Source organism: Chiloscyllium plagiosum, chromosome 44 (assembly GCF_004010195.1).
Source record: "Chiloscyllium plagiosum isolate BGI_BamShark_2017 chromosome 44, ASM401019v2, whole genome shotgun sequence".
Taxonomy (NCBI): domain Eukaryota; kingdom Metazoa; phylum Chordata; class Chondrichthyes; order Orectolobiformes; family Hemiscylliidae; genus Chiloscyllium; species Chiloscyllium plagiosum.
Window position 1 is genome coordinate 4983156 of NC_057753.1, and position 27275 is coordinate 5010430.

General features: G+C 45.8%; 1 protein-coding gene across 1 annotated transcript in view; it reads right to left on the bottom strand.

Annotated features, from left to right (window-relative positions):
- Positions 1 to 19837, bottom strand: part of LOC122543636 (zinc finger protein 850-like) — a 52912-nt gene extending 33075 nt beyond the window's left edge. Inside the window, exons 1-2 of the mRNA XM_043682458.1 lie at positions 19671 to 19837; positions 14830 to 15814 (exon numbers count right to left, since the gene is read on the bottom strand). Coding sequence (XP_043538393.1) covers positions 14830 to 15696 — 867 coding nt within the window. The 5' untranslated portion in view covers positions 15697 to 15814; positions 19671 to 19837. The remainder of the gene's footprint in view (positions 1 to 14829; positions 15815 to 19670) is intronic.
- Between the last annotated feature and the right edge of the window lie 7438 nt (positions 19838 to 27275).

Below are 27275 nucleotides of genomic sequence, written 5' to 3' on the forward strand. Positions count from 1 at the left end.
TCTTCCCGACCTCCCCCCCCCCACCCCCTCTCCGGCCTATCACCCTCACCTTAACCTCGTTCCACCAATCGCATTCCCAATGCCCCTCCCCCAAGTCCCTCCTCCCTACCTTTTATCTTGGCCTGCTTGACACACCTTCCTCATTCCTGAAGAAGGGCTTATGCCCGAAACATCGATTCTCCTGCTCCTTGGTTGCTGCCTGACCTGCTGCGCTTTTCCAGCAACATCTTTTTCAGCTATGTCTTGTGATCGCCTGCAGTAACACAACCATTGATATCTCTCCCCAGAAGGTAATGAAGGTTTTGTCACTGAATTGATTCAAGGCAGAATTTTATCAATTTTTGGCAGACAAAGATATCAAGGGTTATGGTGCCAGTCGAGAAGGTGGGAGCTAGAGTGCAACCATTTCAGCCTATTCATTGGCCATACAGGCTCAAAAGGCTGAACGGCTAATCCTGCTCTGAATTCTTATGTTCCCACCTTGAAAACTGATCCAAGTCTGGCTTCTTGAGTATTTCCAATCTTAATCACTCCTGCATTCATGGCCACTTATTCAGCTTCTAAGGTCTTAACCTCCGGGATTTCCTGCCGAAACGTCTCTGACGCTCCATCTGACGTTCCTACTTTAAGATAGCTCTTACCACCCTACCTCTGCGACCAAGCTATTATCACCTCATATCTACTCGTGTGTTTCGGTGCATTGTAACACACCTGTTAAATAACATTTTATTATAGTAATAGCATTGCGGGGGCACATTCACCCCACAGACTCCAGCGGTATAAGAACGTCAAAAACTGCTGGGAAAAGAGACACTGTCTCTAACCTTGTCTTGCATTCATCAGGACATTTGCAAGAACAATCAAGGGAACAATGTTTTATACTGTGACAAAAAGAGATGCTGATTGGTTAAGGCATGGTGCTGGCCATTGCACCAATTAGTGAATGATTAACAGGTACACTTTGTTTAAATACAAAGCAGATAGCTTGGCGTCCAAATGGTCAAGGCATTTCCCTGAGAACTGAATGAGAGAATGGCTGTTTAGGTGAATTGATATAGTGGCACTGTCTGCTAAGAATAGGACCACATGCATGATTGTATGCAGCTTCGGGTAATCTCAAGTGTGCAAGCCAACTGCCTAAACTGATTGTCTACATAATATTTAGCACACTCAGATTTATTTAGCAAACGTTCTGCTATCGCAGAATCACACCTAATATTTGAGAGCGTTGTTTTAGTGCTGCAAGCAGGAGCTGGTTGGGTACATTTCCTGTTGTGAACAGCTATGGGGACATGACGCGCCAGTTTTGGGATGCATGTCCTACAGATCTAGCTTCACACTGGAGGACAGAAACGCTGTCGAACTTGATGGGCATTAAAAGCTCAGGAGTAGAAATAAAACCAACAATCGGAAAAGAAAAAGTTCCTGACTGTGAGATTTTAAAACTAGTAAGACTGCTAAGACAGCAGATGGTCAGTGATGGGCAATGGTAGAAATTACATTTGAAAACAGTCAACAGAAGTTACAGCAAAATAAAAACGTCATCAAAACACACCCATTGTAAGATTCAGAGGAAGTCTGTCAATGACAGAAAGGTGGTCAGAGAGGGGAATGGATGAAGATGGACTCTGATCCACAAGGAGTCACACCAGCCCCAGAATCTTGGAACGTCTCACACATATAACAGAGCACAACAACAAAAGCTCAATATTGTAGAAAAATGGTCACAAATACTCACCTCTGAAACCACTTCAGCTTACATTTCCCTGCCGGTATCAGCAGCTCGAAAGATATCAGCAGCACTGGAGTCTATATTCTATGATTTATCTACGATTCTATGATTTCACTGGAGCCAGAGGAAAAAATTCACAGCTGAGGAACTCTCCGGGGAACAGGTGATGTCACTGCACATCCTCTTTGACTATCCTGGAAATCAAAGTTTGCAAAATCAAAGTCTGTGAGCAGGGTTGACATTTAGAAGAGACATAAGTATTCCTACAAATTTGAGTCTGTTGTGTTTGATGCTCCAGGGAAAACAGCCCCAGCCTATTCAACCTCTCTCTCGATAGCTCAAATCCTCCAATTCTGGCAACATGCTTGTAAATTCTCCCCTTCTGATCCCTGGAAAAGGGATGTCCAAAATCCAATCTTGTCAGTCCAAGAGAGAAATTCACAACATTCTCTCCTCCTGGCTAAGAATGATGATGTATGTTTCCTTGCGTACACTGCCACTCACTGTGATCACAGTGACACAGGGCTGTGCACTTCTGAAAAAAAAAACACATATCACTGGAGAAATTCAGCAGGCCTGGCAAAATCCTGCAACAGAATGCCGGACTCGAACATTTAATTCTGCTTTCTCTTCACACATCAGACATGCCTGCTGCATTTCTCCAGCGATTTTCGTTTCAAATTCCCACCATCCATAGTTCTTTGTCATGTGTCTTCTGAGCTGCAGATCTTTCGACACATGGGGGAAGGACACCTCATGAGGTAGTGCATTGAGGAGAGCAGCAGTTAGAGTCATAGAGACACACAGCACAGAAACAGACCCTTCGGTCCAACGCATCCATGCCGACTAGATATCCCAACCTAATCTGGTCCAACTTGCCAGCACCCGGCCCATATCGCTCCAACCTTTCCTATTCATATACCCATCCAGATGCCTTTTAAATGCTGCAATTGTACCAGCCTCCACCACTTCCTCTGGCAGCTCATTCCATACACGCACCACCCTCTGCATGAAAAAGTTGCCACTTAGGTCTCTTTTATATCTTTCCCCTCTCATCCTAAATCTTTGCCCTCTAGTTCTGGACTCCAAGGGAAAGACTGTCTATTTATCCTATCCATTACCCTCATGAATTTATGAACCTCTATAAGGTCACCCATCAGCCTTTGATGCTCCAGGGAAAACAGCCCCAGCCTATTCAACCTCACTCGATAGCTCAAATCCTCCAATTCTGGCAACATGCTTGTAATCTTTTCTCTTCTGATCCCTGGAAAAGGGATGTCCAAAATCCAATCTTGTCAGTCCAAGAGAGAAATCCTTTTTATATCTTTCCCCTCTCATCCTAAACCTTTGCCCTCTAGTTCTGGACTCCAAGGGAAAAACTGTCTTTTTATCCTATCCATTACCCTCATGAATTTATAAACCTCTATAAGGTCACCCCTCAGCCTTTGATGCTCCAGGGAAAACAGCCCCAGCCTATTCAAGGAGACCAGAACTGCTGCATAAATCTCACATTTATCTAAATGAAACTCCACCTGCCACTCCTCAGTCCATTGGTCCATCTGATCAAGATCACATTGTAATCTGAGGTAACCTTCTTCGCTATCCACTACACCTCCAATTTTGGTGTCATCTACAAACTTACTAACTGTACCTCTTATGCTCACATCCAAATCATTTTATATAAATGACAAAAAGAGTGGACCCACTAGTTACAGGCCTCCAGTCTGAAAAACAACCCTCCTCCACCACCCTCTGTCTTCTACCTTTGAGCCAGTTTTGTATCCAAATGGCTAGTTCTCCCTGTATTCCATGAGATCTAACCTTGCTAACCTGTCTCCCATGGGAAACCTTGTCGAACACCTTAATGCATGTCTGCTGCTCTGCCCTCATCAATTCTTTGTTACTTCTTCCAAAGACTTAATCAAGTTTGTGAGACATGATCTCCCACGCACAAAGCCATGTTGACTATCCCTAACCAGTCCTTGCCTTTCCAAATACATGTACATCCTGTCCCTCAAGATTCCTCCGAACAACGTGCACACCACCGACATCAGGCTCACCAGTCTATAGTTCCCTGGCTTGTCTTTACCAGTTTTCTTAAATAATGGCACCACATTAGCCAACCTCCAGTCTTCCAGCACCTCACTTGTGACTATCGATAATATAAATATCTCAGCAAGGGGCCCAGCAATCACTTCCCTAGCTTCCCACAGAGTTCTAGGTTACACGTGATCAGGTCCTGGGGAATTATCCACTTTTATGGTTTCAAGACATCCAGCACTTCCCTCCTCTGTAATATTTTTAAAGATGTCACCATCTATTTCCCTATCTTCTTTATAATCCATGTCCTTTTCCACAGTAACTCGCTATATACTCATTTAGTATGTCCCCCATCTCCTGTGGCTCCACACAAAGGCCACCTTGCTGATCTTTGAGGGGCCCTATTCTCTCCCTAGTTACCCTTTTGTCCCTAATATATTTGTAAAAACCCTTTGGAGTCTCCTTAACTCTATTTGCCAAACTTATCTCATGTCCTCCTGATTTCCCTCTTTAGTCCTACTGCCTTTATACTCTTCTAAGGATTCCCTCGATCTATCCTGTCTATACCTGGCATATGCTTCCTTCTTTTTCTTAACCAAACCCTCAATTTCTTTAGTCATCTAGCACTCGCTACACCTACTAGTCTTTCCTTTCACCCAAACACAAATATACTGTCTCTGGACTCTCATTATCTCATTTCTGAAGGCTTCCCATTTTCCAGCCGTCTCTTTACCTGCAAACATTTGCAGAAGAGATTCCAATGATCCAAAAATATGAATCCTTCTCCCATACACCAGCTCCTCAGCTCTGCATTCATCTGCTCTATCCTCCTATTTCTACCCTCACTACCTCATAGTATCGGAAGTAATCCAGATATTACTACTCTCGAGGACCTCCTTTTTAAATTGCTGCCTAACTCTCTATATTCTCCCTTCATAATCTCATCCTTTCCCCTTCCTATGTCATTGATTCTAATGTGTACAATGACTACCTGTTGGGCCCTCTCCCCTTGAGAACATTCTGCACCCTGTTTGAGACGTCCTTGATCCTGGCACCAGGGAGGCAACACACCATTCTGATTTTTCACTGCTGGCCACAGAAACATCTGTCTGTACCTCGGACTAGAGAGTCCCCAAACACAATTCATCTCTTGGAACCTGATGTACCCCTCACTGCATCAGAGCCAGTCTCGATACCAGAAACTTGGCTGTTGTGCTGAGAATCCATCACCCCCTACATTTTCCAAAATAGCATACCAGTTTGAAATGGGGATAGCCACAGAAGGCTCCTGCACTACCTCTCTTACCTTTCCTGGAGCTAACCCATCCATGTGACTGTATCTGCGACTTTTCTCCCTTCCTATAACTGCCATCCATCACATCCCCTTGCTCTTGTAAATTCCTCATTGTCTCTAACTGTCGCTCCAACCAATCCATTCAATCTGATAGAATCCGCAACCAATGGCATTTATTGCAGATATAATCCTCAGTAACATGTAAATGAAAGGCTAATACTGTACAGCTTGATGGACCAGTTGTCTGAACAATGTGACCTGAAAGAAGTTCTGGCATTTACATATTAATGAATCAAAACCTGCAATCCATTCTAAAAGTTGAAAGACTGAACAGCAATCTCAGTTTGCCCAATACATCGTATCAGTTGCATGACACTACGATCTTGTGCTCTCAATTCTGTGAATTATGATCCTGAGCCACTGGCTACTTGACGAAGGAGCAGTGCTCCGAAAGCCAGTTCTTCCAAATAAACCTATTGAACTATAACCTGGTGTTGTGTGATTTTTAACTTTGTCCAGTCCAGCCCAGTCCAACACACGTCATGAACAATGGGCAGCAAGCTCCGCCCAGTCATTCCAGACACTGCCCCTCACAAAGATGACAGTCTTCACAAGCACACAACAGCCGCATCGCCCCCAACAAAGATGGCGGCCGCCGCCCTGGGGCCCTGCTCCTGAGCGAAAGCCCCCCCCCCACCGTGTCCGATTCGCTCGCGTCCGGGCAAACGGCGCCGCCGGAAGTTATCTTCCCGGCTTTTCAGCTTACACAAGACGTTCACAGAGCCTCCCCCTTCACCCGCCCGGTCCTCCGGCCCGTTCCTCCGACCTCATTTGGTAACGTTTTCGGAGCCGAGAACAAAACTCCCCCGGACGCCATCACCCACTCCACGCATGCTCTGTCTGACCCATCGGCTCTGCGCCTGCGCACCTGCTCTCCTACTGTGGGAGCCAGACAGAGATAGAGAGACAGTATCACAGAATGATCATTGAAACAGGCCATTCGGCCCACCGGGTCAACACCGACCCTCCCAAGACCCACCCTGACTCATCCCCGCATTTCCCATGGCTAACTCACCCAGCCCTGCACATCCCTGAACACTATGGGCAATTTAGCATGGCCAATCCAACTAACTTTCACACCCAACCTATTTTCATAAGTGAAACGTTTCCACCCTCTCTCCATTGCTTTAATTTTCTTTCTAAAATGCAGAGCCCAGAACTGAGCTGCCACATCTCAGCTGAGGCTAGTCTCTTATACAAGGCCAATAGAACGGCTTGCATTCACATTCCATACCCTGAGGATAGTGTGTATTTTATTGAGCACTCTGTCAACCTACACTGCCACATTTAATGACTTCTGCACTAAGTCCCTCTGCCTCTACATACCTTTGGAGTTGTACCCTTTGTTTAACTGTTGTTGCTAGCACAGAACTTGATTGGTGACAAAAGTCAAACTTTGTCAAAGCTGTTCGTCGTGCACTCATCAGGATAATTGACAAGATTCCTGAAGAAGGGCTCATGCCCGAAACGTCGATTCTCCTGTTCCTTGGATGCTGCCTGACCTGCTGTGCTTTACCAGCAACACATTTTCAGCTAATTGACAAGAAATACCACTGTAAAGGGAACACAACATTCACACATACAGCACATCAACCCTATTGTCCTGATCAACATACTATTACAGGTATAGGTTGTGCTCAAATATAACAAAGAACTGCAGATTTTGGAGATCAGTTAAGGTGTGAGGGAGTGTCGCTGAACAAAGAGACCTTGGAATGCAGGTTCATAGATCCTTGAAAGTGGAGTCGCAGGTAGAGAGGATAGTGAAGAAGGCGTTTGGTATGCTTTCTTTTATTAGTCAGAGTATTGAGTACAGGAGTTGGGAGGTCATGTTGCGGCTGTACAGGACATTGGTTAGGCCACTGTTGGAAATATTGCGTGCAATTCTGGTCTCCTTCCTATCGGAAAGATGTTGTGAAACTTGAAAGAGTTCAGAAAAGATTTACAAGCATGTTGCTAGGGTTGGAGGATTTGAGCGAGAGGGAGAGGCTGAACAGGCTGGGGCTGTTTTCCCTGGAGCGTCAGAGGCTGAGGGGTGACCTTATAAAGGTTTACAAAATTATAAGGGGCATGGATAAGATAAATTGACAAAGTCAATTGTGGGGTGGGGGGAGTCCAGAACTAGAGGGCATACGTTTAGGGTGAGAGGGGAAGATATAAAAGAGACCCAAGGGGCATCGTTTTCAACGCAGAGGGTGGTACGTGTATGGAATGAGCTGCCAGAGGAAGTGGTGGAGGCTAGTCCAATTGCAACATTTAAAAGGCATATGAATAGAAAGGGTTTGGAGGGATATGGCTATATGGGATATATGCTGGCAGGTGGGACTAGATTGGGTTGGGATATCTGGTCGGCATGGACGGGTTGGACTGAAGGGTTTGCTTTCCGTGCTGTACATTTCCATAGCTCTATGACTCCATAAACATGAACTGCTGGAGGAGTTATTATGTGGAAGGGTCATTCATCTCAAAACATCAACTATACAGTGGCACTGGCTATTAGCCAGGGAACAGATAATTCATTATAGTTTTAGTTGTGCATCTACTTGTAGCGTTAACAATAATTATTTGTTCAGAAACAAAAACAGAAATTGCTGGAAAAGCAAGTCTGGCAGCATCTGTGAAGAGAAATCAGAGTTAACCTTTCGGGTCCAGTGACCCGTCCTCAGAACAAGTTCTGATTTCCAGCATCCATAGCTCTTACAGTTTTTAATAATCATTTGTTGTTATGATGATGCTTTAAACTCTCAGAATTGTTCCAAAGAACGTGTTTAAATCAGATTGTATTACAACTTAAAATGACGATTCATACAAATTGCATAAAGATGTTTGTTCAAAGTCAGATTAAGGGGATATACGGAATATTTCATTGTTCGGTTATCAAAACTGAAGATCAATTAAACAGAATTAGAGCATAGGCCAGCCAATCAATAACCCATTAATGTGTGGGAAGAGAGAATCTTGAATTTGTGCTTGGGGTAAAGACTCTTGTCTCTGGAGACCTTCATACACAGCAATGTCCAGAGGGGATTAGCTTCCCCTGATCAACCTTTTATAAACACACAGAAATCCGTTAGATATGATAAGTATGTTTATGTCTCCATTTAGGTTAACTTATTGTGGGAAATTGACAGCAGATAATTTCAATGATACAGGGACACTATGTCTAAAATTAAAATTTGTTTGTTTGGTAGTACAGAACTTGAATATTGCTGGGAAAAAAAAGGGACGTTTTGTCTTGCAAGCATAAGAAACGTGACGAATAGCAAAGTCTCCACCAAAGTCCCCAGGCCAACCAACCAATCAGCACCCCCCTTTCAGCTTAAACTTTAACTTTCCCATTGAATTGGTATTTTCGTGAATTGTCCCAATAAGGGCAAGACAAAAAGCTTTGATAAAACAAGACACAAATTAAAAGGTTTGATTGTATGGATGTATTAGTGGGCAGCACAGTGGCACAGTGGTTAGCACTGCTGCCTCACAGCGCCAGAGACCCGGGTTCAATTCCCGCCTCAGGCGACTGTCTGTGTTCAGTTTGCACAGTCTCCCAGTGTCTGCGCAGGTTTCCTCCCACAGTCCAAAAATGTGCAGGTTAGGTGAATTGGCTATGCTAAACTGCCCATAGTGTTAGGTGTAGGGGAATGGGTCTGGGTGGGTTGTGCTTCGGCGGGTCGGTGTGGACTTGTTGGGCCGAAGGGCCTGTTTCCACACTGCAAGTAATCTAATATGTATTATTATGGATATAATTAATTTCAAAATTCTACATTACAACTCTGTATCAATTATATTTCTTCTCATGTAAGATTTCTTTGAATTTATATTTTTTCCTTTGGGTAAAAGTTCAGAATCTGGTGTTTAAAAGGAATTTCCGGTCAAATGGATGAACTCCAACTGGGCATCCTTTACCTCAGTAGAGTAGACAAATGATCAAATCTCACATGAAGAGTCAATGAACTGTAGTCCTCCGGTGTGAATGTGCTCGTGTACAATGAAGACAGATGAGAAAGTAACTGACCTGAGTCAAACATATCAAAAAGACATGCATTTGCTGCATTTAACATAAAGCTGATTTATTTTGATTTTATCAACGGCGTTAACACTTCTAAGTGGGCTGGGGATTTTCCACATCAGCTCCAACAGATGCAAATGAACATGATTCAGTCTTGTATGTGTTTAACAGCAAGTTCCAATCACTGGAATGATGGGCTGGCTGAGTGAAACCCTTCCCACACTCTGAGCAGGTGAACAGTCCCTCCTCAGTGTGAACTCCCTGACGTACAGTGAATTGAAGTAACTGCTTGAGCCCAGCCCTAGCAGAGCGAACATCTGAACTGTCTCGCGTCAGCGCGAACATGTTGATGGTGCATGTGTTCCCAACGCATTTGATACACCACCCACAGTCTGGGAATTTAAAAGTTATCTCAGGAGTGTGAATTTGTTGGCATGTCAGCAGATGGGACAGGGAGTGAATTCCTTCCCAGTAGAGGAAGAGGTTACATAGAACATAGAACATAGAACATAGAAGAATTAAAAGTTATCTCAGGAGTGTGAATTTGTTGGCATGTCAGCAGATGGGACAGGGAGTGAATTCCTTCCCAGTAGAGGAAGAGGTTACATCTTCACAAACGAACTGCAGCAGGCATTCTCAGACTAGAAACGTAAACCTGGTGCCACACTTTCAGTCAGGACGAGATCCCAGTTGGACCCCAGTCTCTGATTTGACAGCACGTTTTCCGCATTCCCGGTGGTCCTCGCTGACTCGAAACCCAGTTGTGAAGGAGCTTGTGTTCGCACTCTCGGAGCTGTGAGCGACTGAGGAGAGCGGCCGGGACACGTTTCTTCCTCACCTCGGGATCGACTCTGACTTTGCTGTCAGTGAAGAGAGATGAGGAAGACCAAAGTGCTGTTTGTCCCTCTCAGCGTGACTCTGGAGGACCGTGTCCCCACAGGTTTCAGCTGCATGATCCTGCCCCCCAAGACTGTCCTTTCCGTGCTCTGCTCAGGAATGATCAATGGTCCAGCTGGGAAAGACAACGATGTGGTAACACATGGGATGACCTATTTGGCATTTATCCAGACTATTAAACTCCAGCCCAGGTTGCAGGGACTATTATTCCCAGTACTTGCAAACACCAACGACTCAGAATGAATACGATTCAGTCCTGTACGTGTCTTTAACTGCAGCAGTTATGACGGTCACTCGTGCATTCACTGGTATCTCAGTGCCGAAGTTGGGATAACCAAGTGAATCTCTCCCACACGTTGAGCAGGTAAGCAGCCTCTCGGCAGTGTGAGTGTTTCTTTTTATTCATCTGTGGGACGTGGGCATCGCTGGGTGGCCTGCATTTACTGTCTGTCCCTCGTTTCCCTTGAGAAGGTGGTGGTGAGCTGCTTTCTTGAATCTGGGCAGTCCACTTGCAGTGGGTTGACCCACAATGCCATTAGGGAGGAAATTCCAAGGTTTGGGGCCAGCGACAGTGAAAGAATGGCGATATATTTCCAAGTCAGCACGGTGAGTGGCTCACAGGGGAGCCTGAAGGTGGTGGCTCACAGGGGAGCCTGAAGGTGAGTGGCTCACAGGGGAGTCTGAAGGTGAGTGGCTCACAGGGGAGTCTGAAGGTGAGTGGCTCACAGGGGAGCCTGAAGATGGTGGCTCACAGGGGAGCCTGAAGGTGGTGGCTCACAGGGGAGCCTGAAGGTGGTGGCTCACAGGGGAGCCTGAAGGTGGTGGTGTTCCCAGGCATTTGCTGCCCTTGTTCCTCTGGATGGAAGTGGTCATTGGTTTTGGAAGGTACTACTGGAGGGTTTTTAGATTAGATTACTTACAGTAGGGTACCTGGTTAGCATTGGACTGAAGGGTCTGTTTCCTTCGGCCCAACAAGTCCACACCGACCCGCCGAAGCGCAACCCACCCAGCCCCATTTCCCTACATTTACCCCTTCATCTAACACTACGGGCAATTTAGCACGGCCAATTCACCTGACCTGCACATTTTTTGGACCGTGGGAAGAAACCGGAGCACCCGGAGGAAACCCACGCAGACACGGGGAGAATGTGCAAACTCCACACAGTCAGTCGCCTGAGGCGGGAATTGAACCCGGGTCTCTGGCGCTGTGAGGCAGCAGTGCTAACCACTGTGCCACCGTGCCGCCCACACGGGTCTTTGGTAACTTTTTGCAGCGCCTCTTGTAGATATTACACCTACTTATGATTCATGTTTATGATTTAGCAGACACATTTTGCTCAGATGAGATTCTCAGAAATAGATTTTTACTGGCGCTGATACATTGTATTTTCTGAGGTCGGATGACCAACTGCACCCCTTTCCAGACTTGGCCTCCCCCACCACACACTCACTGATGTTCAGTGAATTGAGATGATTGTCTGAACACGAGCCTGCAACGAGAGCACCCGAACGGTCTCTTGTCCCATCAACATGTTCACATTGACGGGACATCAGCTCGACAGGACACGGGGTAAAATTTGCTGAAATCCATTTGGAAGATCGTCCGACAGTGTGGACGGACTGGTGTGCAACCAGTTCAGAGGAGTCTCTTCTGACACCTGGAGCAGGGAAGTGACCTCTCTCCGGTATGATCTCAACTTCAGCACTGAGACACCAGTGAATTCACTGATGTTGCTGCAGGTTTGACAAGCACCTGAACCTCTTCCTGCAGTGAGAGAAGATGGAGGCAGTTGGACCACAGCACGTGCACCATCAGTAAATATACACGCACAGATCTTGTCAGGCTAATTTGATTGTTCTCTCGCCACTTTGAACTCACTGGTGTGTACAGACACTAGATGGAGAAAGATGTTTCGTTCAGATAAATGCGAGGTGTCGCGTTTTGGCTAGACAAACCGGGGCCGTACATAGAGGGCATAGGATTAGGGTGAGAGAGGAAAGATATAAGAGAGACCTAAGGGGCAACTCTTTCACATAGAGGGTGGTATGTGTACGGAATGAGCTGCCAGAGGATGTGGTGGAGGCTAGTACAATTGCAACATTTAAAAGGCTTTTGGATGGGTATATGTTTGGCTAGACAAACCGGGGCCGTACATAGAGGGCATAGGATTAGGGTGAGAGAGGAAAGATATAAAAGAGACGTAAGGGGCAACTCTTTCACACAGAGGGTGGTACGTGTACGGAATAAGCTGCCAGAGGATGTGGTGGAGGCTAGTACAATTGCAACATTTAAAAGGCTTTTGGATAGGTATATGACGAGGAAGGGTTTGGAGGGATATGGGCCGGGTGCTGGCAGGTGGGACTAGATTGGTTTGGGATATCTGGTCGGCATGGACGGGTCAGACCGAAGGGTCTATTTCCATGCTGTACATCTCTATGGCAGGTAGACAGGGTAGTGAAGAAAGCATTTGGCACGCTTGCCTTCCCTGGTCAGAGCATTGAGTACAGAAGCTCAGATGTCACATTATGGCTGTGCAAGACATTGGCGACGCATTTGGACCACTGTGAATAATTCTGGTCACCTTGCTGGACAAAGGACGTTATTAAACTGGAAAGAGTGTAAGAATGGATGTCACCAAGACTGGAGCGCTTGAGTTATAAGGTGTGTCTGGATAGGCTGGGACTTTTCTCCCTGGAGCGTAGAAGGCTGACCTTATAGAGGTTTATAAAATCGTGAGGGGCATAGACAAGGTGAACAGCAACGGTCTTTTTCTCAGGACAGGGCAGTCCAAAGCTAGAGGCCATAGATCTAAGGTGAGAGGCAAGATTTTATCTCTCCACCCTTCAGGCACTCTGCCTGTATTCCTGATGAAGGGCTTTCACCCGAAACATCGATTTTCCTGCTCCTCGGATGCTGCCTGAACTGCTGTGCTTTTCCAGCACCGCTCTGATCTCGACTCTGGTTTCCAGCCTCTGCAGTCATTGTTTTTAACCGAGATTTCAAAAGGAGCTGAGGGGCAACCTTTTCACACAGTGGGTGGTGTGTATTTGAAACAAACTGCCAGAGGACATTGTAGTGGCAGGTACAAATGCAACCTTTAAAAGATATTTGGGCAGGTACATGGATAGGAAGGTTTAGAGACACATGGGGCTAATGAGAAATGGGACCAGTTCAGTTTCGGAAACCTGGTCGGCATGGACACATTGGGGCGAAGGGCCAGTTTCCGTGCTGTACACCTCGATGCGTTTTGGAAAGGCAAATCAGGGCAGGACTTACACACTTAATGGTAAAGTCATATAGTCAGAGATGTACAGTACGGAAACAGACCCTTCGCTCCAACCCGTCCATATATCCCAACCCAATCTAGTCCTACCTGCCAGCATCCTTCCAAACCCAGCCAAATGCCTTTTAAGTGTTGCAATTGTACCAGCCTCCACCACTTCCTCTGGCAGCTCATTCCATACACGTACCACCCTCTGCGTGAAAAAGTTGTCCCTTAGGTGTCTTTTATATCTTTCCCCTCTCACCCTAAACCTATGCCCCTCTAGTTCTGGACTCCCCCACCCCAGGGAAAAGACTTTGTCTATTTATCCTATCTCCTGGGGAGTGTTGCTGAACAAAGAGATCTTGGAGTGCAGGTTCATAGCTCCTTGAAAGTGGAATCGCAATAGACAGGATAGTAAAGGCGGCATTTGGTAGGCTTTCCTTACTGGACAAAGCATTGAGTATAAGAGTTGGCAGGTCATGTTGCAGCTGTACAGGACATTGGTTAGGCCACTTTTACAATTCTGGTCTCCCTTCTATAGGAAGGATGTTGTGAAACCTGAAAGGGTTCAGAAAATATTTACAAAAATGTTGCCTGAGTTGGAGGGTTTGAGCTACAGGGAGAGGCTGAATAGACTGGGGCTGTTTTCTCTGGAGTGTTGGAGGCTGAGGAGTGATCTTATGGAGGTTTATAAACCATAAGGGGCATGGATAGGATAAATAGACAAGGTCTTTTCCCTGGAATGGGGGAATCCAGAACAAGAGGCCATAGGTTTAGGGTGAGAGGGGAAAGATATAAAAGGGACCTGAGGGGCAACCTTTTCATGCAGAGGGTGGTGCATGTATGGAATGAACTGCCAGAGGAAGTGATGGAGGCCAGTACAATGACAGCAGTTCAAAGGCATCTGGATGGGTGTATGAATAGGAAGGGTTTCGAAGGATGTGGGCCAAATGCTGGCAAATGGGACGAGATTAATTTAGGATATCTGGTTGGTATGGATTAATTGGACCAAAAGGTCTGCTTCCATGCTGTTTCGCTCTTTAACTCAATGGACATTCCCCTACGAATAGGGAAGGTTTAGAGGGACATAGGCCAAGTGCTGGGAAATGGGGCTAGGTTAATTTAGGGTACCTGGTTAGCATTGGACTGAAGGGTCTGTTTCCATGGTGTACATCTCTACGATTCTTCGTGAATTTCGGGCTCAGACAAGACTAAATGCTTGACCAAGTATCCAGTTGAAGAGAGGGAACAGCAGAGGCAGCTGATCAGATTGACTCAACCTTAAACAAAGAAGCTTTGTGAGCTCCCCGTGCTTGTTGTTGGTGGTGAGGAAGGAGGAGTTGGGGAAGAAATTCACAAGGAACCAACTTGTATTAGAGCCATTAAAAAGATTCAATACACTGTATTTGAAACACTGATTTGATTTTTACCTGCAAATAATACTGACAACTGGGCTCGGGACTATTAACTGAATCCAATAAACACGATTCGAGGTCTGGATGTAATTCACAGAAAAGTCCAAACACAGCAGTCAGTTGTGAACCCGCTGGTGTGCCAGTAAATTGGATAACTTAGTGAATCCCTTCCCGCACTCGGAGCAGGTGAACGGCCTCTCCCCGGTGTGAATTCGCTGGTGTACAGTGAGGTCAGATGATCGTGTGAAGCCAGTCCCGCAGTGAGAGCACCTGAACGGTCTCTCGTCGGTGTGAACCCGTTGATGGCGCATCAGTTCACTGGAACTTTTAAAGCACTTCCCGCAGTCCGGGCAGTTGAAAGGCCGCTCCCCGGTGTGAACTCGCTGGTGCGTCAGGAGGTTGGAGGACCGAGTGAATCCTTTCCCACACACGGAGCAGGTGAACGGCCGCTCCCCGGTGTGAATGCGCTGGTGCTTCAGCAGGTGGGTGGACTGAGTGAATCCTTTCCCGCACACGGAGCAGGTGAAGGGCCTCTCTCCGGTGTGAATGCGCTCGTGCACAATGAGTTGAGACGATCGCTTGAAGCCAGTCCCACAGTGAGAGCACCGGAACGGTCTCTCGTCGGTGTGAACAAGCTGATGGGACATCAGTTCCCCGGAGCTTTTGTGGCACTTCCCGCAGTCTGGACATTTAAAGGGTCGCTTGTCGGTGTGAACTCGCCGGTGCGTCAGCAAGGTGGATAACCGAGCGAATTCCTTCCCGCAATCGGAGCAGGTGAACGGCCGCTCCCCGGTGTGACTGCGCCGATGGATTTCCAGTTGGCCGGGATATTGAAATCCTTTCCCACAGTCACCACACTTCCACGGTTTCTCCCCGTCCTGACTGCATTTATGTTTCGAGAGACCAGACACCCGGCTGAAGCCTCGTCCACATACAGAACATGTGTACGGCTTCTCCCCAATGTGAACGCTGTTGTTTCCTTCCATGCTCAAAGTCTAGCGGTACTCATGTCGAGATAATGTGGGCGATTCTGCACAAACTTGGGGGCGATGTTCAGTTTGAGTATCCCATCAGCAAATCTTCCCTTTCTGAAGTCCTGTTAAACTGATTTAAAAATGGAAAAGAAAACAGGTGAAAAAGAACTCAGAAAGGCAGTATTCGAAATTGAGCTGCATAAATCTGGTAATTGTGGGACTGTCCTAGGCAAAAATGACGGTGTGAAGGCTACTGGATTGACTTTTAAAATAAAACCCAAAGAGGTTCTTCAGCAAGGGATGTTTGCCACATGATCTAGGCTACATATAACTCCATCTTTATGGTGAGTTCGGGGCGGTGGTGGTGAAGCACAAACATAGAGAGATAACAACACAGACTAAGAGACACAGGCTTTATTTGGTCTATAACTCCGGACCTGGGCTCCATTCAATACAACTCAACCGGAGCACACACAGGATATAGAGTCATAGAGATGTACAGCATGGAAACACACCCTTCGGTCCAACCCCGTCCATGCCGACCAGATATCCCAACCCAATCTAGTCCCACCCGGCCCATATCCCTCCAAACCCTTCCTATTCATATACCCATCCAAATGCCTCTTAAATGTTGCACTCTGCCACCTAGAAGAATCAGAGTCGCAGGTGTAAGTGAACACCATCCCCTCCAAGTCACACTGTTCGGTCACACAAAGACCCAGGGCAGAAACTCAGGAAATCAGAGTAGACATCATCCGCAAATATAGAGACTGGTGACCACAGCGGAGGGCAACACGCAGCAGGGAACATCTGTGGTGAACCCTAGGCCAGGAGGAGAGAGTGTACACAAAAAGGCAGGACAACTCCGACCTGGCATACCCCTGTCTACATCAATGGTGCAGAGGTGGAGATGGCAGACAGCGTCAGGTTCCTAGGAGTGAAGATCACCAATGATCTGTCCTGAATCACCCACACTGATGCTACAGTCAAGAAACCACAACAATGTCTCTTCTTCCTCAGGAGTGGCATGGTGGCTCACTGGTTCACACTGCAGCCTCACAGTACCAGGGACCCGGGTTCAATTCCAGCCTCGGGGTGACTGTGTGTGGAGTTTGCACATTCTCCCTCTGTCTACCTGGGTTTCCTCTGGATGCTCCAGTTTCCTCCCACAATCCAAAGGTGTGCAGGTTAGGGTGGATTGGATATGCTAAATTGCCCCATAGTGTTCAGGGATGTGTAGGTTAGTCACAGTACCAGGGACCCGGGTTCAATTCCAGCCTCGGGGTGACTGTCTGTGTGGAGTTTGCACATTCTCCCTTTGTCTACCTGGGTTTCCTCTGGATGCTCCAGTTTCCTCCCACAATACAAAGGTGTGCAGGTTAGGGTGAATTGGATATGCTAAATTGCCCCATAGTGTTCAGGGATGTGTAGGTTAGGTGCATTAGTCAGGGGTAAATGTAGAGTAATGGGGAATGGGTTTGGGAGGGATACTCTTCAGAGGGTCAATGTGGACTTGTTGGGCCGAAGTGCTTGTTTCCACACTGTAGGGATTCTAAGAGGTTAAGGAAATTTGGCACGTCCATAAAGACTCTCACCAATCTTTAAGAGATGCACCATAGAAAGCGTTCTATCTTGATGCGTCACGGCTTTGTATGGCAACTGCTCTGCCCAGGACCGTAGGAGATTACAGAGAGTTGTGAACTCAACCCGGTCCATCATGCAAGCTTCAGTCAGTCCTTCACTGACTCCATCCAAACGTCTCGCTGCCCGAGGAAGGCAGCCAACATCATCAAAGACCCATCACAATCTCTTCTCACTTCTTCCATCGGGCAGAAGATACAACTCGGGAGTCAGATGTAAAACTTGCTATTTGTCTGGCCAAGTCCAGCTCTCAAGAAGCCTGATAGTATCCAGGGCAGGGATGCCCACTTAATGGTCACATCCACAAGCATTCACAATAACAACATTTAAAAGGCATCTGAATGGTATACGAATAGGAAGGGTTTAGGGAGATAACGAGTCAAATGCTGGCAAATAGGACAAGGTTAATTAAGAATACCTGGTCAGCACGGATGAGTTGGACCAAAGGGTCAATTTCTGTGCTGTACATCTCTATAAGACACTCATTCCACCACCAACAGTCAGCAGTAGTGTGTACCATCTACAAGATGCAATGCACATATTCACCAAAGATCCTGAAGCAGCACCTTTCAAATTGACAACGTCTATCATCAAAGTCAAAGGAACATCACCCCTCCAATGTGAGTGGCCCTCCAAGCCACTCACCATCCTGACTTGGAAAAGTATCACCAATCCTTCAAAATCCTGGAATTCCCTCCCTAATGGCGTTGTGTGTCTACCTACATCAAAGAAATTGTAGTAATTCAAGTGCAAAGTACACCACTTTCTCAAGGGTAACTAGGGATGGGCAATAAATGCTTGCCCAGCCATTAATGCCTACTGTTGTGGTTCTGTTCGCCGAGCTGGGAAATTGTGTTGCAGACGTTTCGTCCCCTGTCTAGGTGACATCCTCAGTGCTTGGGAGCCTCCTGTGAAGCGCTTCTGTGATCTTTCAGCTGTCCGTTGCAGTGGTCGGTATATTGGGTCCAGGTCGATGTGCTTATTGATTGAATCAGTGGATGAGTGCCATGCCTCTAGGAACTCCCTGGCTGTTCTCTGTTTGGCTTGTCCTATAATAGTAGCGTTGTCCCAGTCGAATTCATGTTGCTTGTCATCGGAGTGTGTGGCTGGTCGTGTCGTTTCGTGGCTAGTTGGTGTTCATGGATGCGGATCATTAGCTGTCTTGCTGTTTGTCCTATGTAGTGTTTTGTGCAGTCCTTGCATGGGCTTTTGTACACTACGCTAGTTTTGCTCATGCTGGGTATCGGGTCCTTCGTTCTGGTGAGTTGTTGTCTGAGAGTGGCTGTTGGTTTGTGTGCTGTTATGAATCCTAGTGGTCGCAGTAGTCTGGCTGTCAGTTCGGAAATGCTCTTGTAGCACCCGAGCTACAAATCTTCTCACAAACTTTGAATTAATGCCTATAATCCCATGAATGATTAATAAAAGCAAACAGATCAACAGTCAGTCCAGGATAAATATTCAGGAGAAACAAATGTTGGTATGTGTTGTGTGTGCATGTGAATCATCCACGATCAAAGTTTACAAAGCCCATCACCGAAGCCAGGAGGAAAACACTCCTTCCTCATGCACGTTCCCCACTGTGCATTGCCCCTCTGTTGTGGAAAGCAATCCTTCAATTCAAGGACAACATCTACCCATGGTCGTGAGCAACCTGCCCTCTAAGATGGGCACTGAGGATCCATGTACAGCGATCGGCATCAGTAAGTAAGAGGAAAACAAAGACAGAAATTTCAGAAAAGTTCAGCAGGTCTGGCAGCTTCTGTGCAGAGACGTCAGAGTTAACCTTTCAGGTTGAGTGGCCCTTCCTCAGAATGTTTGGTTCTGACTTACAGCATCCGCACTGCTTTCGGCTTTCATTTAGTAAATTAAGAGGGAACGCTGGTCATGAGTGTCTGCCATGTGACTGAGCAACCCCTCAAATGTTTCAACACAAGGGATGTCCCATGAGATAGTGGGATCTGGAAGAGCAGGATTTACTTCCTTTCCTTTCCTTTCCACTCCACTCTGCCTCATCAACAAGACATTGGGGGTAAAGGGCTAATGCAGCTTAATGGACAAGTTGTCTCCATTCTTAACAATGGGAAGCAAGCTCCTCCCACTCAATACAAATATTGCCCCCAATAAAGATGGCGGATGCGCATGCGCTCTTGCGTGCGCTGCCCCCCAGTACACAATGGCGGACGTTCCCCGGGGCCTAACTCTGAATGAAAGCCTCTAGCTCATCCTCACTCCGTGCAAATCGGGCACCCGTGTACATTAAATTGGATTCGCGGTGTGAACGAGATGCTTACGAACCCAGCCCGCTCCATCCATCCACCGCTCCGTCAGGCCCGCCTCATGCTCACCGTTTTCGGGACCGAAGACAAAACACATCCGTCGACCGCCATTAACGGCTCCGCGCATGCTCTGTACGCCATCCGGTACCGCGCCTGCGCACTGCTCCCCTAATTATGGCTCGGGTACATCCACTGCGGGGAATGGGTGGCTGCAGAGTGGCAAAGGGACCACTGCCCACAGACAACAACAATGACAACGTTGTGCATTTTTATAACATCTTGAACACAATAGAAACTTGCTGCGATGGTTCACAGGAGCGTTTGCTTTCTCCACATTAAGACAGTTTCTGCTTGTGTCTCCAATTTGGTCTTGATGTGGAGGTGCAGGTGTTGGACTAAGGTGGACAAAGCTAAAAAATCACATAACTAGCTAGGGCTTCCAAATAAACCTGTTGGACTGTAACCTGGTGTTGTGTGATTTTTAAATTTGGTCTTTGTTAGAAACGAAAATCGCTTCTCAATAATCGCTCTAGACAAATTCAGGAAAACAAAGTTTTATTAACAAGTCAAGTCTGCAGAGTCGGGCACCCTTGAAGAAAAGGCGCGCTGAGGCTTACAAAGTCTCCCATTATATACAGTACAAGTCCCTCCTCTCCTTGGCTCTAACAAGCCATGAGGTTCACATTCTTAAAAACATCATTATTCTTATCACAAAGTCTGCAACAAATGGCTCCAGAGTCTCTAAAGTTGTTGTTTTTCTCACCCTGTAGTCTTATCAGTCAAAGACTTTAATCTGTAACAGATGTCTCTCGAGTCGTTCCCCTATCCTGGAGTCTTATCAGTCAAGGACTCATCCTTCCCGCCTGTGTTAATGGTTTCATCAATCAAGGGCCTGTTTGTTTTTACTCTGCTCACAAATTGTCAGCATTCTGCACAATTTAAACTAGCCTGTTTGTTTTTACTCTGCTCACAAATTGTCAGCATTCAGCACAATTTAAACTATTCTACTTTTGAGTATATAAAATGTTCTAGAAAAGAAACAAAAGTTTTGTCTTTTATTATAGACCAGTCTGTGGTCCAGGCACATCTTAAAGTTTAAACCGAAATTACCTCTCACAGTCTTGAACAGACTGCTTTAGTTTTCACACAATTAAAAAATGCATATATTTTACAAACAGAGCTCTCTGCCTATTCAATAATTCATCATATTATATGACATCCCTACCATTCTCTAGACTCAGCATGCTGTGTGCCTTGGTATGTCAGCTCGGAATACAATAGAAAGGCAATCATGTATGTTTTCTTGGTCAAATATTTTGAAGTTGATTGTCTTCCAAACCGATTTATTCAGCCAATTTAATGACTAGTCTTTTTCGTTTCCCAGATTCATCTCTACCATTTTTGCATCTTCCAATCTCATTGTTTTGTTTCATTTCTGTTTCAGTTCATTGTTATCTCCATTAAATGTGGAACAGGTTTGCGGGCTGAATGGTCTACCCCTATTCATTTGTTTTCTCACAATCCATTTAGTCACAGCATAAGTTGTGAAGTTGTGTCATGAAGTGATATTTTGTGTTGATTATTGAGGTGAATTCATGAAGGAGACATCATTGTCAAGGAGTCACATCTGAAATTATACGATATATTTTATATTTAGACAAGGATCTTTTTAATCCTAGAGCAAGGTTACACACAAAACATCTCACAGTTCAGAGCTGGCCTATGAGAATGGACATTGATCCATAGAGATAAAGTACAATTTTGACTGCTCCTCTGCTCCACAGCACAGCACCTGAACGTCCTCTGCCTTGTTGTGCACCACTCCTTTTCTTCCCACATTCCCTGCAGAGACAATTTGCATTTCCTGGTTCTCTCACAAATGCAGCGACTAATTCATGACCAACCAACAAATGAACATTTATTGTAGTTCACCTCAGGATTCCAGGCAGTAGAATGCCCATTTCCATTCGAGAACTGAAAGTTCTGGAGTATCAGCAGTATCCTACTTCTATTATCAACACTCATCCTGCAAGATGGGGCCATTTCCAAAGCCATCCTCAGTACTCCAGATGAGATCAAATTGGAAACAAAAATAAAAAAATTGCTGGAATGAAAGAAACCCACATTGCTCCCTGACACAGCAGTGAATCTGCGTAGATACTGCCTTTGCTGTTTGAATTCATGTATCGCTGGACATCGAAGGGCATCTAGGATAATTAACAAAGTAAAATTCACAACTGATCTTGGAGCAACCTGTTTGGGAGAGGTCACAGCACAGAGACAGATAAGTCAATAGTTTTAAGTGTGACCTTGCTGTAAATTTGCAGTAGTGAGTAGAGTGGGTTCTTCCTCAATTATATGCTATAAACTTAAACTTAAATATATAAGCCGTAAGTATTAAGTTAGCCTGGAGCAGTATTTTGTAGAGGAATAAGACAATGCTATTTTCTGGGTCCATAGATTGGAAGAATCAAAAATGGCTCTTAGTAGATTGATATGCTCTTCTTGTCAGATGAGGGAGTTGAGAGAGAGTTTACGTGTTACTTAGGATTATATCTGTTGGTTGCGAATCCGAACAGATCAAATAGAATGGTTGGAGCGACAGTTAGAGGCAATGAGGAATTTACAAGCGCGAGGGGGTGTGATGGATGGCAGCTATAGGAAGGGAGGAAAGTCACAGATACAGTCACATGGATGGGTTAACTCCAGGAAAGGTAAGAGAAGTAGGCAAGCAGTGCAGGTATCTTCTGTGGCTATCCCCATTTCAAACAAGCATCTGTTTTGGAAAATATAGGGGGTGATGGATTCTCAGGGGAATGTAGCACAAACAACCAAGTTTCTTGTATCAAGACTGGCTCTAATGCAATGAGGATTACGTCGGGTTCCAAGAGATTGATTGTGTTAGGGGACTCTCTAGTCTGAGGCACAATCAGACGTTTCTGTGGCCAGCAGCGAAAAAATCAGAATGGTGTGTTGCTTCCCTGGTGCCAGGATCAAGGATGTCTCAGAGAGGGTGCAGAATGTTCTCAAGGGGAAAGGGTCCAGCAGGAGGGCATTGTACACATTGGAACCAATGGCATAGGAAGGGAAAAGGATGAGATTCTGAAAGGAGAATATAGAGAGTTAGGCAGGAATTTAAAAAGGAGGTCCTCGGGGTAGTAATATCTGGATTTCTCCCAGTGCTACGAGGTAGTGAGGATAGGAATAGGAGGATAGAGCAGATGAATGCATGGCTGAGGAGCTGGTGTATGGGAGAAGGATTCATGTTTTTGGATCATTGGAATCTTTTCTGGGATAGAAGTGACCTGTACAAGAAGGACGGATTGCACCTGAATTGGAAGGGGACTTGCTAGAGCTGCTCAGGAGGATTTAAATTAGTAAGGTTGGGGGGTGGGTGGGGGGGGGGAAGTTGCGGTACGACTCAGGGAGATAGTGAGGAAAGACATCAATCTGAGACTGGTACAGTTGAGAAAAGAAGTGAGTCAAACAGTCAGGGCAGGCAATGACAAAGCAGAGAACAAGGTAGGACTGATAAATTAAACTGCATTTATTTCAATGCAACAGGGCATGGTTAGGCCTAACAGGGAAGGCAGATGAACTCAGGGCATGGTTAGGAACATGGGACTGTGATATCATAACAATTACAGAAACATGGCACAGGGATGGACAGGTTTGGCAGCTCAATGTTCCAGGATACAAATGCTACAGGAAGGACAGAAAGGGAGGCAAGAGAGGAGAGGGGGTGGCGTTTTTGATAAGGGATAGCATTACAGCTGTGCTGAGGGATGATATTCCTGGAAATACATTCAGGGATGTTATTTGTGTGGAACTGAGAAATAAGAAAGGGATGATCACTTTTTTGGGATTGTATTATATAACCCCTATTAGTCAGCGGGAAATTAGGAAACTAATTTGTAAGGAGATCTCAGTTATCTGTAAGAATAATAGGATGGTTATGGTAGGGGATTTTAACTTTCCAAATATTGACTGGGACTACCACAGTTTTAGTGGTTGAGGTGGAGGGGAATTTGTTAAATGTGTACAAGAACATTTTCTGATTTAGTATGTGGATGTACCTACTAGAGAAGGTGCACAACTTGACCTACTCTTGGGAAATAAGGTAGGGCAGGTGACTGAGGTGTCAGTGGGAGAGCACTTTGGGAGCAGTGACCATAATTCTATTAGTTTTAAAATAATGATGGAAAAGGATAGACCGGATCCAAAAGTTGAAGTTCTAAATTGGAGAAAGGCTAATTTCAATGGTATTCGGCAAAAACTTGCAAAAGCTAATTGGGGACAGATGTTCGCAGGTAAAGGGGTGGCTGGAAAATGGGAAGCCTTCAGAAAAGAGATAATGAGAGTCCACAGATGGTATATTCCTGTTAGTGTGAAAGAGAAGGCTGGTAGGTGTAGGGAATACTGGATGACTAGAGAAATTGAGGGTTTGATTAAGAAAGCGAAGGAAGCATATGTCAGGTATTGACAGGATAGATCGAGTGAATCCTTAGAAGAGCATAAAGGAAGTAGGAGTATACTTAAGAGGGAAATCTAGAGGGCAAAGAGGGGCATGAGATAGCTTTGGCAAATAGAGTTAAGGAGAATCCAAAGGATTTTGACAAATACATTAAGGACAAAAGGGTAACTAGAGAGAGAATAGAGCCCCTCAAACATCAGCAAGGTAGCCTTTGTGTGGAGCTGCAGGAAATGGGGGAGATACTAAATAAGTATTTTGCATTTGTATTTACTGTGGAAAAGGATATGAAAGATATTGAAGGCAGGGAAATAGATGGAAACATCTTGAAAAATGTCCATATTACAGAGGAGGAAGTGCTTGATGTCTTGAAACACAAAAAAGTGGATAAATCAACAGGACCTCATCAGGTGTACCCTAGAACTCTGTGGGAAGCTAGAGAAGTGATTGCTGGTCCCTTTTGCTGGTCCCTTGTGTATCATCAATAGTCACAGGTGAGGTGCTGGAAGACTGGAGGTTGGCGAACGTGATGCCACTGTTTAAGAAAGTTGGTAAGGACAAGCCAGGGAACTATATACCAGTGAGCCTGAAGTCGGTGGTGGGCAGGTTGTTGGAGGGAATCCTGAGGGACAGGATGTACATGTATTTGGAAAGGCAAGGACTGATTAGGGATAGTCAACATGGCTTTGTGCGTGGGAGATCATGTCCCGCAAACTTGATTGAGTTTTTTGAAGAAGTAACAAAGACGATTGATGAGGGCAGAGCAGTAGATGTGACCTATATGGACTTTAGTAAGGCGTTTGACAAGGTTCCCCATGGGAGAGTGATTATCAAGGTTAGATCTCATGGAATACAGGGAGAACTAGCCATTTGGATACAGAACTGGCTCAAAGGTCAAAAACATAGGGTGGTGGAGGGTTGTTTTTCAGACTGGAGGCCTGTGACCAGTGGAGTGCCACAAGGATCGGTGCTGGGTCCACTACTTTTTGTCATTTATATAAAGATTTGGATGTGAGCATAAGAGGTACTGTTAGTAAGTTTGCAGATGACACAAAAATTGGAGGTGTAGTGGACAGCAAAGAGGGTTACCTCAGATTACAACAGGATCTTGATCAGATGGGCCAATGGGCTGAGGAGTGTCAGATGGAATTTAATTCAGATAAATGCGAGGTGCTGCATTTTGGGAAAGCAAATTTTAGCAGGACTTCTACACTTAATGGTAAGGTCCTAGGGAGTGTTGCTGAACACATTTACCTTCAAGTTCATAGCTCCTTGAAAGTAGAGTCACAGGTAGGTAGGATGGTGAAGAAGACATTTGGTATGCTTTCCTTTATTGGTCAGAGTATTGAGTACAGGAATTGGGAGGTCATATTGCACCTGTACAGGACATTGGTTAGACCACTTTTGGAATATTGCGTGCAATTCTGGTCTCCTTCCTATCGGAAGGATGTTGTGAAACCTGAAAGGGTTCAGAAAAGATTTACAAGGATGTTGCCAGGGTTGGAGGATTTGAGCTGTAAGGATAGTTTGAATAGGCTAGGGTTATTTTCCTTAGAGCATCAGAGGCTGAGGGGTGACCTTATCAATGTTTATAAAATCATAAGGAGCATGATAGGGTAAATAGATAAGGTCTTTTTATAAAATCATGAGGGGCATGGATAGGATAAATAGGCAAAGTCTTTTCCCTGAGGTGGGGGAGTCCAGAACTAGAGGGCATAGGTTTTGGGTGAGAGGGGAAAGATATAAAAGAGACCTAAGGGGCAACGTATATGGAATGAGCTGCCAGAGGAAGTGGTGGAGGCTGGTACAATTGCAACATTTAGAAAATGTCTGGATGGGTATATGTATAGGGAGGGGTTAGAGGGATATGGGCCGGGTGCTGGCAGGTGGGACTAGATTGGATTGGGATATCTGGTCAGCATGGACGGGTTGGACCGAAGGGTCTGTACATCTCAATGACTCCATGACTTTATGACTGAGCAGATATGGCAACATCTGTGGAGAAGAAGCAGAGTTAACGTCCTGGGTGCGACGAATCTTCTTCAAAACGGGAACTCGAACATGAGGTTTGTACGGAAAACAAAAAGTGCTGGAAATCACAAGGGGTCAGGCAGCATGCAAGGAGAGAACACAAGCTAACGTTTCAAGTCTGGATGACTCTTCATCAGAGTTGATGTGAGGTGTGGAGGGTGCAGCATTTATGCAATAGGTGGGGGGGGGGGGGAGGGGAGGGGAAGTGGTGGAGCGCTGGAGAGAATGGATGTTGATAGTTCAGATTAAGTGGTCGGTATGTGACAATTGCAGAACAACGGTGTGTCTCACTGCCACAGTTAAAAATCACACAACACCAGGTTACAGTCCAACAGGTTTAATTGGAAGCACTAGCTTTCGGAGTGTTGCTCCTTCATCAGGTGGTTGTGGAGTTCACAACCCACCCGATGAAGGAGCGTCGCTCCGAAAGCTAGTGCTTCCAATTAAACCTGTTGGACTATAACCCGGTGTAGTGTGATTTTTAACGCTGTACACTCCAGTCTAACACCGGCACCTCCATATCATGTCTGACTGCCACACTGGAAAGAACAGACAGTGCCTTTGAGTGAGGGGAAGGGAGAGAGGACACAGTGACAGAGAATGCAACTAGTAAAGCTAAAGACAGTGAAGGAATGGGAATGGGTCCACAATTTGAAGGTGTTGAATTCAATATTAAGTCCCGAAGGTTATAAAGTCTGAAGATTGCGCTGGCATCCCCTGCAGCATGCCAAGGACAGACAAGTGAGCATGCATGCAGGATGCTGTGTTAAAAAGACTGGCTACGGGTAGGTCAGGGTCAGGCTTGCGCACAGATCGGAGGTGTAAGTGGTCACTCAGTCTGAGGTTGGTTTCTCCAATATAGAGTTGGCCACATTGGGTGCGGCAAATACAGAACACAAGATCGGAGAGGGCAAAGGGGCCAAAGATTGCTTCGGCCGTTGGATGGTGAGCAGGGAGGTGGTGAAGGGGCAGGTGTTGCAACTTCTGCAGTCACAAGGGAAGGTGCCAATGCGAAGGGAGGAGTGGTGTTGAGGAATGGACGAGAGTGTCCTGGAGGGAACGATCCCTGCAAAATGCAACAGGAGGAGCGACGGAAAGATGTGTTTGATGAAGGTGGCATTCTGCTGGGGTTGTCTAAAATGGCAGAGAATGAGCGTGGAGGCTGGTAGAAT